Source organism: Equus quagga, chromosome 4 (assembly GCF_021613505.1).
Source record: "Equus quagga isolate Etosha38 chromosome 4, UCLA_HA_Equagga_1.0, whole genome shotgun sequence".
In the NCBI taxonomy this organism is placed as follows: Eukaryota; Metazoa; Chordata; class Mammalia; order Perissodactyla; family Equidae; genus Equus; species Equus quagga.
In genome coordinates this window covers 111,509,611-111,524,932 of record NC_060270.1, presented here as the reverse complement: position 1 = coordinate 111,524,932, position 15,322 = coordinate 111,509,611, and the positions used below count along the sequence as shown (strand labels likewise).

The following is a 15,322-nucleotide window of genomic DNA, read 5'->3' as shown; positions in this document are numbered from 1 at the left end:
ATCCAGTCGCAGCCCAGCAGAAGACCGTAGGCGCCGAGCCCGCCCGAGGCGAGCGCGCGTGCGCGCGGGGGGCTGACTGCGGGAGCCCCAGCGGCGGAGCGGCTCTGACGCCCGGGCCGGCAAGGGAACCCGCGGCCGGTCGAGCCCGCTCCCGTCGCGAGAGGCGGGCTCCAGCCGCGGTTTGCGCGCTTGCTCTGAGCCCCCGCGCCCAGGTGGGATGGAAGAAGCCTGTCAGGTAAGCGTGGCATCCGATATTTGTAGCATCAACATTTTGGTGCATGGAAACATGAAGTTGGGAGGAAAAAATAAAGCACAATCTAGCGTTCAACATAGCACTTTGCATCGTCCGACACCTTGTTGCAAATTATTTCCCTGGATTCAATTGAAAGGTAAAATTTGGTTCAAAGTCACCAGCTGCCCCTTTGATGTCCCAGAATCTACATTACTCAGCAGAGACGCCAGACAAGAGGAGATCTGTGTGCAGCTGCAAAATCTATTCTGGGTACCCCAGTGGGTATGTTCAGGAGACTTCTCTTTCCCCAAGGACACCTCCCGCTCAGCGGCATTAACTGGACTCTTAATCCCTAAATTTGACTTTTAAGAATGAGAGGATGACGTCTGCCAATTGCGCTGCCAAAAGAGGAAGCCCACAGAAGGCCAGTTGTGAGTCAAGCGAGGGAGCTGATGGATCCCTAGTGATGATGGTGCCCATTTTACCAAATTCACTGTTCCTCTTATCTGCGTTCGGAGTCAGATTTCCATCCTGTCACGGACCAGGTGTTACTCATCTTGGTAGCTGGTGCTCAGCCAAGAACCTGATAGTCAAAGAATGTCTGGTGAAGGAATTGAACTCTCCATGGAGCCAGTCAAACCAAGACTGTAACAGTTTCCCGGACTTTAAATGCAGTAAAGATTAATAAGGATTGTTGGCAAATGTGTTGATGTCTCCTAATTAGTTTTCAAGAATTTAACTACACACAGTGAAAAATCCAGACAATTCAGAAATGAGTGAAAAAAACAGTGCGTCTCATTCCTCACCCTCTCTACACACCACAATCCCACTCTCCAGTCACCCACTGTGTGCTTCATTCCATTCCTCTTACAGGCAAATATGCGCAAATATTTTAAATAGAATCACATACTTACTGTTACGACTCGCTTTTTCCACTTGTAAACATCAAATCTTAGAACACTTAGCTCGAGCTCCTTCTTTTTAATGGCTGCATAGTCCTGATAGTTTTACTTTTAAAGATAATGAATTTTGGCCATTCATTAGAGGATACATGCTCTACTTCTTGGAGATCCAGTTTTGGATGCTTTTGGGTCACCTTGAAAGATAAAGAGAAATAATGTTTTCCACTGAGGTAAATAAGATATACAAGGATGCGAATGAAAAGTACTCCTACAGGTTACTTCAAGCCCCACCTTTTTCAAACTCAGATCCGTTCTGGGGAGAGGGTTTTGGAACACGGTAAATCTGTCCTCTGTAAGTGAAGCCAGCAATCTGAGTGCAGCAAAGGAGCCTGAGAGGTAGCAGGGCATAGAGTCTCAGGGAGTATGTAGAAAAAAGAAGCCTAGAAGTCCCTAGCGAAGTGTCAGAGGCATTAAGCCCAATTTCAAACACATCTGAAACAGAACACGTGTTCATGTGATTCAGCTCAGCCAACCCTGGGAAAAGAAATGCACGATTTATTCCCCTGCAACTGGAAGGAAAAGGAAAAGGAAACACTATGAGGACTCAGGTGGCACCACCATAGTGGAACCCAGTGAGGAAATCCCCAATAAATTCAGCATAGAATGCGGATATTTAGGATGAGCTAGAAATGAAGCAGATGTGGACTTGCACAGGCGATGGCTCATTCACTGATCCTCGATTTGGTTTCTTTCATACCACATCCTTCTGACATTAGAAGGAATAAAAGCTGTCAGCATGTGTCCTCCAAAGTCATCAATTTATGAGGTATATGCATGCTGACCAACAGGATAAAGGGCTAGACTCCTGACATCTAAGATCCCTTGCAGTTCTAACGTTCTGTGGTCTTGGGCACTAAGGGCATTAGAATGCTTTCATTTAGATGAGTAACCGATACTGACTCACATCTCTACCCCGTTTCTGCCCATCTTCCCACCTGGGAAATAAAGGTTAATTATGTATATTGTGGCACTTCACTGATTTGAACTCCTACCATTATTCAGATTTTGTACTTGGGATTCTTGAATAAAAAGTTGAATAATTTTCAAAACCAGCGTTCAAGAAATAAAGGATAACTTGTTAATACTTTCAGTTTCTGTCTCCAAAAATTCATTCTTTAATGTTAAAATGTTTTTATTAATTGTGATTATTGTTTTATAGGTCTTTTTACCTTGGTTTTAAAAGATCATGTCTTATTAGTATCTTTTAAAATCTTTTTATCTTCTTTATAAATTCTGATGTTCATATTTTTGAAAAGTTAGTTTTCCGTCCTCTTTCTTCTACTTAATGATATTTTATTATAGACTTATACCATATAACTTTTTCAGAAGTTGTATATAGTTTGTGATAAAATTTAAATTATATCAGTTTCTGTAATGTGTCTTGAATTTGGTAATTCAAATTCACATTTTTTTCAATGCTTTAGGGGATTATACAACATGAAGTAAAATCTCTTTAAAAATAAATTTTGCTTTGTAATACATGAACCTGTAACTTGTTTCACAAGTTTAGAGTTTTAAATATTTTTATTAGGTTTACCTATAATACAAGATACTTAAGAACATAGACTATAAAATAAAGACTAAGGTGCTTACATATCTATAGAAGAAAATTGTTGTATATGTATAAACACGTTGTAAAATTAGCTGAAATGATGTGGTATTTCCTACTTGGCACAAGGCAGGTTCTATGGCCTGCTGAGGGAAATGGGTGCCCTGGGACCCGGAGAACTTCCATGGGACTGTCACGTAGCCTGAGGTGCCTTCATTCTCCCTTCCTGACCTTGTTTCTCAGTTTTGCCATCTGAATCAGAAAAATCAGGCTTTTGATTTGATTTCAGGTTTGTTTCTTAGCATTTTACTCTGTGGCTTGAGAGGAATATTTACAGTCTTGCCCTCTAATTTGTCCAGTTTTAGTATGAGGAAACTCTTATTTATTTACATTTTTAAGTCAAATGAACTAGGAGTCCTGCGTAAATGTAATCTGCACATACAACAGGGACCTGTCTCGTAGCTGAGTGGACCCCTCTAAGGTTGGGGTCCACCTTCTAATGGTTATATGTCCAGGCCGATAGTTTCCAGGGCACTCTCTTAGCCAACTTGCTGGTGGTTGTTGCTTCCTATATCAATCATTTGAGAGAATAATAGTTATGTTACTAGATAATCTAGGTGTATGCTTGGAGAAAATGTGTAAGTGCTCCATGTTTTTTGAGGAAAAGTAATGCCATATGCAGGGCAATTGTGAGAAATCAAGTGAATTTCTCTTCACTGCTTGTGCCCTGTTTCCTTGATCTATAGCAGTGCCAGGAGGGAGCCGGGGGCAGGGGAGGGGAGCTTTAGGTGTACGTGGCCCTCCTGCCCCTCCCACTTTTTGATTTGTCTAGTGACCTTTTCTCAGTCATATAATTCCTATGCAAATGAAACTTCAAGCCCCACCCCTTTCAGATGAGATTCCCCTACCTGAGCCCCTCCTGCATTGAAATTCTGAAGATTTCGGGGATCTACAGCCATTTATAGATCTAACCCAAATGGGCTCTTCAAATAGCATGCTGCACCCTTCTGAGCAGTTCCGTCAGGGTAAGCAGAGAAGAATGGGACCAGACAGGGCTAACTGAGCTGTAGGGTAAGACCAAAACATTGGCCCAAGGGAGCTGTTGCTCTCAGGTCCAATCTGGCTTGCATTCATTTCAAGCTGGTTCAACCCTTTGGCCTGAAAGATATTATGGGAGATGTAAACAGAAATGATGCTTCAGCATACCAGCCTATCCATTGTGGGAGCAGTAGCCCACCTGGAATAGTGGCAAGAGCCAAGGGAGGGATGGCATGGGAAGGGTATAGGGAAGAGGATGAGGGTGGTCCCAGACCTCACTCACTAATGTGTCCAAGTTTTCTGATAATGTGCTTGCTTCGATCAGAGTTGGCTTTGGAACTGTGCAGGCTTGAGGCACAAGGCTTCCCTGACCGCATGTCTTGAAACTGTCTCTGAAGGAAGTTGGGTTAAAGCAGAAGTGTGCAGTCCCCCCATGAAATCTAAATAAAAATGTGTGCCATTAACGACTGCCATCTACTCTCAATTACTAATCCCTGGAAAAGTGGCAACTCCTTATACACTTCTGGAGAATGAAGAATTCCATTCAGAGTAAGGAAGAAAGGCAAAAGTTTCCAAGAGAATTTAGTGATCAATCAGCCCATCGGGAAATACTTAAGTGCCAACTCTAGGCTCCAAGGAAATTTATTATTTTTGTTCTTAAGAAACTAATTGGGAAACTGAGACTAACATGCTCACAGGATTGTTCCTAAAGACCAAATACCCTTGAGACTACAAGCCCCATAGGAGCAACGCCGGGTGTGAGGGGTCACACATTCTGGCTATCCCTGGCTGCCAAGAACTGAGAGAAATGCTGAAGTCTAATTATGTAAGTTCCCAGGAAATTGCACCTGTTTTATCTTCATTTCTTGCAAAGATGAAGGAGAGAGTAAGGGAAATAATGCTTCCTTTAGCATCTCTAACCCACACTTGTAAAAGAAGAGAAAGGAAAATGCTCTCTGTATCCTTGTTGGAGTTTTTTTTAAAAGTCTGTTTTGGTTTTTCTTTTCTGTTTACACATGTATGTAATATGTGCTCTTTGGAAACGTTTAAAAAATACTGAAATGTGTAATATAGAAAGTAGAAGTCCCCCAGAAAAGCTCTCTCCAGGTAATAGCTATTAATAAGTTAATGTATATTCATCTAGATTTTTTTTCTACACATATATCATTTGTTGGACTTTCTAAGGGCAGGTACCTACTTTTACCATGACCAGTCACACATCTATATAGAATAAAATGAAACAGACTAGGCAAACGACATGCGAAAGGACAGGAATGCACATTACCTATGACTTTATCGCAATCCACTGTGCATTCTTTCTTCCTTTTGCCTTCACTCTGCACTTGTTTCTCTTCTTTCATTGTTTCTACCCTTCTATAAGATTCCTTATTTTACTGGTTTTTTTTCTTTCTCTCCTGGTGTGATGATACATTCCTGGTTATGGTTACCTTCTCATATTTTCCATCTTTGTTTGTTCTTTTGCTGGATTTATGGTTGTTTGCTGTTTAGTTCCTAGTGTGTTTGAGTAAAAATACATGGTCCTATAGGATTGTATGAGATCAGTTCATATAGAGAGCAGTTTGACCATTAATATCAGAGTTTGAAAATATTTGTGATTTTGGTATTTCCTGCCTATCAGCATGAAACAATGCTCCTTGGTCTGTTAACAGTTATGCAAAATACACTGCAGTAAGACTCTCCAAAGTGGAGATTATGAAATAACAAGGGATTTAATAATAGAAAAAGAAAACTAGCTGCATGTCCCTTTCTCCCCTCCCACTCTCCGCCTCCACTCCACAAACTGGCTGACACCCTAAGCAGTAGTGCATTTCTTAACTTCTTCTGCTCGCCTCTCACTCAATGAATTCTATATTCAAGACTGAAACTGTTGAAACAAACAAGAGGGCAGATGCTGCCTCGACCTCTCTTCCCATTGAGCCGAGCTCCTCTGTGCTCAGCCCATCCACTCTAACCCGGAGAATAACCTGTCTGGAGAGCATTCTCCTCATCTGAAGCACACACAAGCATCGCTGCATTTTCCTTTGCTTGATAAAGGATAAAGGAAGAAAAGCGGCAGCTGCTCCAGGAGCAGACAGCAAACAAGCCTCACTGTGGTGGCCCCCCCAGCCTTCACAAAGCGGGGATTCAGAGAGCTAGGCAAACAGACTGTACAGCCCAAGACTTCCACACAGATTCACCTGCCAAAATTATTAATTAAAAATCTAAAGGACTCTCCAGGTGAACTGAGAGTCTGAGCAAAGCACATTTTCCGACTGGTCTTTTATTAAGTTGGAAGAGAGAGAACACAGTTGAAGAACCAGAAAGGGCTTCAGAGATCATCTAATCCAACTCTCACTCTACCCCGTCCAATTTTAAGATAAAGATAGCGAGGCCCACAAAGGTCATAGGAGAGAAGATTCAACCTTTTTCCAGCCTGTGTACGTTATAACACTGGAGGTCTTAAAAAATACTTTTTTTCCAAGACATTTATAAGGCACTTCTTGCAGCATATTACATGCAGTAGCTCTTCAGACATTCATAATAGATGGCATTACACTTTTATTGCATTATATTTCTCTGCAGGGTTAATGGAAAGCCCCCAAAATTATGACATGAAAAATTTCAAAGCTTTGGTTTTACGTTTAGTGACTCTTGATTCATAGAACCAGGATGTCAAAATGGGGAGTTTGCCTTTGGTAGCCAAATAAAGTGCATGGTGAACTATGATTCCTTTGAGAATCAGTTTCCAAACAAAAGGATTGAGTATTGCTCTTTTTTTTTTTTAAAGAAAACTCTTCACTATCTTTTCTTTTGGTGAATTCTCCTTTGTGGAAGTCGGCTGAACACAATCTTACTGTTTAAAGTTGCCACTTGTCTGCTTCAAATAAACCTATTTTTAAATTTCCTTAGTTTACAGTTGTATTTTATTTGACATTTATATGGTGCTTCAGTTGCTGAACAATATAGTAATTTTTTTTTAAGATTTTGTTTTTCCTTTTTCTCCCCAAAGCCTCCCTGGTACATAGTTGTGTATTTTTAGTTGTGGGTCCTTCTGGTTGTGGCATGTGGGACGCCACCTCAGTGTGGCCCGAGGAGCGGTGCCATCTCGGTGCCCAGGATCCGAACCAGCAAAACCCTGGGCCATTGAAGCGGAGCGCACGAACTTAACCACTCGGCCACGGGACCAGCCCCCCAGTATAGTAATATTATTTGACAAAATTTTGTATCAAAGAAACACATATATAGTTTTTAAAAACATGCAATTATAACAAGGCTTACGATGAAAAGTAGGTCCCCATCCTACCCTTTCCCAATCTGACCCAACCCAACCAATTTGAACTGTTTTTGTTTCTGCTTAGTGCTCTAAGTCATGCCAACTATAGTTTACTATATTTGGACTCTGATTTTCTTGTACACTTTCTTTTCTGGAGTTCATAATTTCCAATTATAATTTGGACCAATTACTTTCTTAGACCTGTGACTCCATTGCCATCTTCAGATTTCTTTTTATTGGAATCAGATTAGTTTTATGATTTTTTGTACTCCACATCTTACATGCTCTTTGATTTCCCCTTTATGCTGCTAAAATAGATCAAAAGTAACTTCATCAGAAAATGTGTGAAGTTAGTTTTCTGGTTTCTTAGCTTTCCAAAACCACCTTTATTTTGCTCTCACACTTGATTGATAGTTTGGATATAGGATTCTAGATTCAAAATAATTTTCCACCAGAACTTTGAAGACATTGTTCCATTGTCTTTTAGCATGAAGAATGGCTGATAAGAAGTCGTATGCTATTTAAATTCCCCTTCCTCTCCCAGGTTACTTGTGTTTTCCCCTCTGCCAGCATTTAGGGTCTTTATTTTTATGCTCAGTGTTTTGAAATTTAATAATTTAACCTACATGTGGATCTTTTTAGTAAGTAGTATAGTGGTTAAGAACTCAGGTGAATTCTACTACTTGGGCCAACATCCTAGCTCTGCCACTTACTAGCTGTGTGACCTCAGACTCCAGGCCTGACTGGAGGATAATACCCTATGCCTCAAACGGTTTTAAAAACTGAAATGACTAATGCAAGTGCTTAGCAGATAGTAAGTGCTCAATAAATGTTAGTGATGTTGACTTGATCTTGCTCACACTTCAGGGAGCTCTTCTAATTTGAAGATTCATTTCTTCACCTCTAAGGAATTTTTCTCCCTTTCTTTGATAATGTCCTTCTGTTTGCTTATCCTCTCTGAAATGAAAATAAGCTGGCTATCAGATTTCCCACAATAATTTATCTTTTATCTTTTTTTTTTTTGGAGGAAGATTAGCCCTGAGCTAACATCTGCTGCCAATCCTCCTCTTTTTGTTGAGGAAGACTGGCCCTGAGCTAACATCCATGTCCATCTTCCTCCGCTTTATATGTGGGACGCCTACCACAGCACGACTTGCCAAGCGGTGCCATGTCTGCACCCGGGATCCGAACCGGTGAACCCCGGGCCACCAAAGTGGAACATGCAAACTTAACCGCTGTGCCACTGGGCCAGCCCCATATCTTTTCTCTTTTTGATGTCAGTGGAAATCTCTTCAACTTTATACCCCAAGTTTCTGCTGCTTGAATTAGAATGATCATTTTAATTTCTATGAGCTCTTTCTTATTCACTGATTGTTCCTTTTTCACAATATTGTTTTGATTTCATATATGAAATATATTTTCTTTCCCAATTTTTATCTTGAAAACTTAAAAACATACAGGAAGGCTGAAAGAACCATACAGTCAACACCTGTATATACCTTCCACCTAGATTCAATAATTTAGAAATTTTTGTCACATTTGCTTTATTTCTGTTTACATACATATATATGTCTATGTATGCATCCACGTATGTATGTATGTATATATACCCCACTTACATACTTTTTTGTGGACCACTTGAATGTAAGTTGCATACATCATGACCCTGCTCCTAAATACTTCAGCATGTGACTCCTAGGAATAAAGACATTCTCCTACACAATCACAATACCGTTATTACAACTATGAAAATTAACAAAATTCCATATCATCTAAGATAGAGTCCATATTCAGATTTCTCTATTGTCTCAAATGTGTACAAAACCTATCAAAATGTAAGATGTCCATGCCCTTTCACTCAGAGATTCCGTCACTATCTTGCATACATACTCCCAAATGTACAAAATGGAGTATACACAAGAGTAGTCACTGCAGCACTGCTTGTAAGAGCAGAAGATAGGAAACAACCTAAATGTCCATTAATACAGTGTTGGGTTTAAACACATTGAAATCAAATTATGGATTATCAAACAGCTGTTTAGAATCAAGGTATTCAGAATTGAAGTATTCTAATATATATTAATAAAGATGAGTTAAATTTAACTGGAAAAGATTCTGAGTATTGCATATAGCATTATCACCATTTGTGTTAAAAAATTATGGATGTTTGCAAACATAATTAACTCTGAGGGACAAAAGAGAAACTGGTAAAAGCAGTTGCCTCTGGAAAAGTGATTTGGGGGACTGGGTGGAAAGGAGGGCAGCTTACTTCAAATACTTTTACTCATTTTGAATTCTGTACTATGTCCATGTTACATAATAAAAATGAGTCAGTGCTTAAAGTGGATAAATATTCAATCCCACATAGCAGTGGTTCTCAACCAACGGTGCTTTTGCCTCCCAGAGAACATGCGACAATCTCTGGAGACGTGTTTGGCTGTTACAGCTGGAGGTAGGGGTAGTGCTACTGGCATCGTGTGGGTAGAAGCCAGGGATGCTGTCAACCATCCCACAATACACGGGTCAGTCCCGCACAACAAAGATGCTCTGGCCCAAAATGTCAATAGTGTTGAGAAATCCTGTGGCAGAGCAACTCTTCTGGATCCTAAGGCTTAGAAAAGCCAAGAAAACTAAAGGAATAAACACAAAGAAAGTCATGTGCATATGCCTAAGCATTCAAATCATTGTGCCTTTAAGATAATTCATATTTCTAGCTGTGAAGGAGGATGGTTGAAGTCCAAAATACTCCTGTTTGCCTAGTTTTCTCCAGATTGGTACAGTATCAAGCTTCTGTAACCTTAGTTCATGTTAGTAATTTTAACTATTGTAAACGTAGTATAGTCAGTATAAGAACGCAGGTGAGACTAAAGTCTGTGATTTCTAGGGCTTTAATCTGTAAGTAGACTTGCACATGTGTGTACAGCACATGTACAAGAATATGCATTGCAGCATTGTTTGTAATGGAAAATATTGGAAACAATCTAAATAATAGGGGACTGGCGGAGTAGTTTATGGTATATTCATACAATGGGATACCATGCAGCCATTAAACAAGACAGCTCTAATGATCTCCAAGATATTAGGAAGTATAAAAAGCAAGTTAGGAATAATCTATATGGGAGGTTGCCATATGTATATGTGGCATATAAAAGATATATACATATATGCTCATTTATGCATGTATCTCTGAAAGATATACAAGATAGCAGAAACAATGGTTGTTTCTGGAGGATTGGGACGAGGAACTTCTCAGTGTGTGCCCTTTTGCATTTTTGTACTATGTGCATACTACTTATTATGTGCATAAAGACAGCTCTGTCCAAGTCAGTGAGTAAATTAAATGCACTCTATAGTTCCACTGCAACAATACAAGGAGAATGAAATATGTATTACAATAAAGATGTAAGGAATATGGAAACACAGAAAAGTTGTAGATGTGGAAAAGTGGAAAATGTTGAGAGGAAATGAGGAACTTCAAGCCATACTTCAAATGAGGTGCCAATAATTTCAGTCATCACAATCAAACATCCTTTTCCTAATACTTGCTCCTCTAAGGGTATGAAAACAAGAGGGCAATTGGAGTATTTGGTGACTAGGGCAAATGTCATGCTAGTGAGGTATTTTACAGATGGTAATGAAAAAAAATCCCCTCTTACGAAGAGCCTAATGGGCTGGTATGCTTAAGACTTGGTTGGCCTACTTGATGGAAGATGAGTTGGAGGAGTGGAAGTCAGGAGCCTTGGGTATAGTCCTGGCTTTGTCACTAATTCACAGTGTGACCTTAAGCAAGTGAACTTTTGGATCTATTGTCCATCTATAAAATGAGAGTGTAGATCCCAAAAGGTAAATTTTTAAAAAATCAAATGGATAATTCATACTGGGTAAAAAATTTCACAAAAATACAGAAAAATATTCAGCCTTCCCACTAAGCAAAAGGAATATAAATTTGAGATTTTATACTTATTGAAACAACAAAATCAACATCCCATGCCATTGAAATTCTGTTAAAACCAGTATACATATTCTTATGTTAGTAATTTACAAACCATTCTGGGAAATACCACAAGTTTATGTAACTGAGCCATAGAGATAGTCCTATCCTTTGACTCAGTAGCTGCATTTCCCAGAAATTTAACTTAGGAAAATGATTTAACAGACACAAAAATATATATATACAAAGACATTAATTCATTTGAATGTTGTCTATAATAAAAAACATAGGTAAATGGTTAATATGAGCAAATCAACATGAAATATTGTACATCTATAAGAACCATTTTGAACCCTAGAGATGTTAAAAATACTATATCCAATGTATATATATATATAGATAATATACAAATGTAAAATAATTTCATTTAGAAGAATTATGGGTACCTTATTATTGAATCAGTATTTAATACTGTTAAACTGGCTTTAAAATTCTAATAAAAAGAACTTAAGAATGAATTTAAGGAATCAAGTCATTGACCTCTAAGGTCTATGATTCTAATCATCCTCTGATATGGTGTTGGGGGCTTTGCTGTCAGCTTTCCTCTAGCGGGCAAGGATGATGGTGAATGAGATACATCGTCAGAATAGACAAGGCTCTGGAACAGCAAGCTGGGGCCCCTGCAATTTGGAGACCGTCAGCAACATAAGGCACTTTTTCTTTCCTCTCACACATAAACTAATTCATGTATAAACTATGAATTTTGTGTGATTTATAAAAATGCTTTACTTTATACATATATCACATCTGACTATAAAAGCTAGAGTGGACAGAAAAGATATGAAAAGGATAAGCACAGTTCTTAGAACAGGAAGGGAGCCTAGAGATCATTCTAGTACAACCTCATTTTACAGATGAAAAAACTGATGCTCAGAAAGGAAACATGGTATTACAAAGTACAATTGGGAGGGGACAGGAAAAAATTAATTAAGAGTGATGGAGGGGGAAGGGCAGTGAAAAAGGCAAAGGTGACAGTAAATAATGTTGCTGTGTGTGTGGATGATAAAAGGGCTGAAGTCTACAACTGGAGGGTGGAAAGTGACCACCAGACCTAGAGGGTGTCTGTGCTGGTTTCAGACACAGTCCTATACATCTATCCTGGCATTTAATTACCTCACACGAGGTGCAGATCTTACTATCAGACTTTTACCCTTCTAACTCCAAATGAAGGTACAGGCTTTTGAGTCACAAAGGTTAATGCTAAACCAGGTCTTTATGCATGAACTGAACAAAAAACATTGCTTTAAAAAAAAGTACATTAATTGGTATCATATTGGCTTTTTCTGGTGTCTACATAAAAACAATATTGAAAGATAATGTTTAGATTGTACTGTTTTTTCCCAGAGCTCATCTTTAGTATCAATTGTGCATTTTCAATAAAAAATTTAAAAATTACTTAATTTAGATGGAAAACAAATTGCTTTCATATTGGTTTCAGAAAGAATTTCAACTGAACTTATTCAGTCTATCTGTAACAAATTATGTACATATATACACTCTCTCAGAAATCAACAAGTTTATATATAAGCTTCTGAGAGGAGACTGTTTGAACTTTTGCAACATCCTCTTTCTACGGGGATGGCTGAGTGCCATCGCTAGGCTGCCAGCCACAGCGATTTTGTGTCCAGAGGGTACCAGTTACTTTGCTTTCTTTACGTTTGACAGGTTTTACTAATAGAAAGCTCATCTATGGACAAGATAGTGCTTGTCCAAGTTGAGAGTTTGCCTTAAGCACTGAACAAATCAGATTTTAAAAGTAAAGTTCAACTTAATCCCATTTTTGACACTAAATACCTCACTCACTGGCACACATAAACGTCAAGCTTTTACTTTTAATGATTCTGTATCAAGCAATTCATTTATACTCTACTTCAATAAAAAATAAAGGAAGACTATTAAGCAATTTATCATTACTTTGGTTTTTTTCTTGTTGGACTTCAACATCTTGGTAACAATATAGCAAATCACAAGAGATATACAACTCATTTTACACAAGATACATTTCAATAATGGTTTGTAAGGTGAATTTTTATAAACTGATTTCTATCTTATCTTACATCATTATTTATAAAATGTTAATACTAACTTCTAGATTATCTTCAATTAATATTTGATGCCAAACATTTAGGTTTTAGACTGTATCTAGTTTATCTTCTCTCTCTTACCCACCCTACCCCCAACAAGCAGTTAATAGAAGTTTATTTAAAATAAAATAAATCTAAACTATGAACATTTCCTATTTAGAAAAAATCACATAGGAAAAACAAGATTACTAGGAAGACCTTAGAGAAAGGTGTTTTAAAAGGTGCCAGATGTAAAATCTTAGAAGTGTGGGAGGAATGATGATAAAAGTTTAAGATCTAAAATTTTTTAACAAGACTGAAAAAGTTTATCAAAAGTATTTAAGAATCATATCATCACACATTAACATATCACAACTAAGCATTTATTATACTGTTTAAGAAGGGAAGCAATTGCAGTGGTATTTCAGAAGCCATATCTTTTTTTAATGTAATATATGCTCATAGACTCTAAACAGTATTTTAAAATATACAATCTCTCCAAAAGAAAATATTCAACTAAAGATAGATAACTTTTAATGTAAGTAAAATGTTACAAGATTTTAAAATTAAAGTCATCATCAGATTTTTCACAACACAGTGTACAGAAATTTGCAACATTCCTGTACAGAGCAATCTAATCTTTACTCTTGAGCCAGGCGTTCAATAACGCGTCGGTAATCTTCCACAAGTTCCTGAAAGCTTTCTTCCAGCTGTTCATGTTGCATGCTTATTTCTATTTGGTTCATCTGGTTTGTCAGTTCTTCTGGTCTGAGACATTTTCTCATTTTAGCAAGATCTCTCTGCTTTTTCTAAGCAACAAACACAATTATTGGTTAGCCTAAGAAAGCTGATATATTTCTTTAAACTCAGAATTTTAAGTCTCCAGTGTTAAAAATAAGAGTAATAGAAATATGCCCAAATTTGTCCCATACAGCTTTTTTCTTAAGGAAGCATAAACATAATGTTAACCATGAATTACAGCCCTCTAAAAAGAGTTAACCAGAAGGGACCTGGAATTTGTGTGAATTGATGGTAAATACATATGTATGACTAAGAGCCCCCTCTCCAAACATAATAAAGAACTGGCTAGTGCAGACACTCAAATCATTCTTTGATAAATAAAATACACTAACTGAAGAAAGACAACTGAGATTAAGTGCTTTATTCTTCATTTCACTATTCAATCATTAATTACATTAATTTTAATTCCAAGCTGACTTCTTCCTGCCATTATGCTCTTTTCTAAATTCCCTTACCCGGCAATGTATTTATGAACCACATATTAATTTTAACATAAACTGTTGGAAGAGTTTCAGAAAGATAAACCAGAAACTGTCACATTTTAAAAAACATTAACTAGCATTTATTGAGTCTCTACTATCCAGACATACAGTATCTTATTAAACCCTGGCCATTTTACTGAGAAGGAAACCACCATGCTGAGGAGTTTGCAGTAGGGAGCTAGTAACAACTTTTAAGCAGGACACTGTCAGAACAATACTGTGTTAGTAATGCTGAGGACTGGCCTGGAGGACCCAATCAGCAGCTACTGAGGAATTCCAGTAAGACCTGATGAAAGCCTAGACCAAGTCAGTAGCAGCAGAGATGGAGGGGACAGGTAGTTTTTGGGAAGAAAACATTGGGTGATGTGAAGAAGGAAGAAGGAAGAATGACCCCAAGATTCCTGGATGGGTGGCAACCCTGCACTATGTGAAACACTGCCATATATGAAACTTTCATACTTTTGGATAAAGTGTTCTAGATTATCATATCGATCCTCTTTTATTAGAGCATATAACAAAGAGCTAACTTTACATTGAGATCAGATATCACATATATTAACTCATGTAACCTTAACAACTCAATATCATAGTATTTTAGTTTTCTTCAATTGATAGATGAAGAAAAAAGAGATACAAGAGTTAAATAACTTGTCATAAAGGTAGCTGAGGAAGCCAGGATTAAAACCTATTTGGTCGGAAGTCTGTATTTAGTCCCTTCATCTAACTGCCTTTCAAAAGACAATTTGAAAAAAAAAACCACCCTAAAAATAGTACCTTAAATCCATCCTAAAATCTAATAAATTGTCCCTTAAAGGAAACCCTAATAATTTTGGAATACTAGGCAAATATATCATGATTACTACTTAAAAGCTCAAAATTAAGCTAAATTTATAATCAGTCTAACATTTTTAAGACATGGTAATAATAATA

General features: G+C 37.9%; 1 protein-coding gene across 2 annotated transcripts in view; it reads right to left on the bottom strand.

The window, feature by feature from the left end:
• Nucleotides 1-13,470: 13,470 nt before the first annotated feature.
• The window catches only part of HAT1 (histone acetyltransferase 1), a 57,725-nt gene continuing 55,873 nt past the window's right edge, over nt 13,471-15,322 (bottom strand). For both annotated transcript variants that reach the window (XM_046659170.1, XM_046659172.1), the window contains exon 11: nt 13,471-13,918. In XM_046659170.1, the coding sequence (XP_046515126.1) occupies nt 13,751-13,918 (168 nt within the window). In that variant the 3' untranslated portion in view covers nt 13,471-13,750. The remainder of the gene's footprint in view (nt 13,919-15,322) is intronic.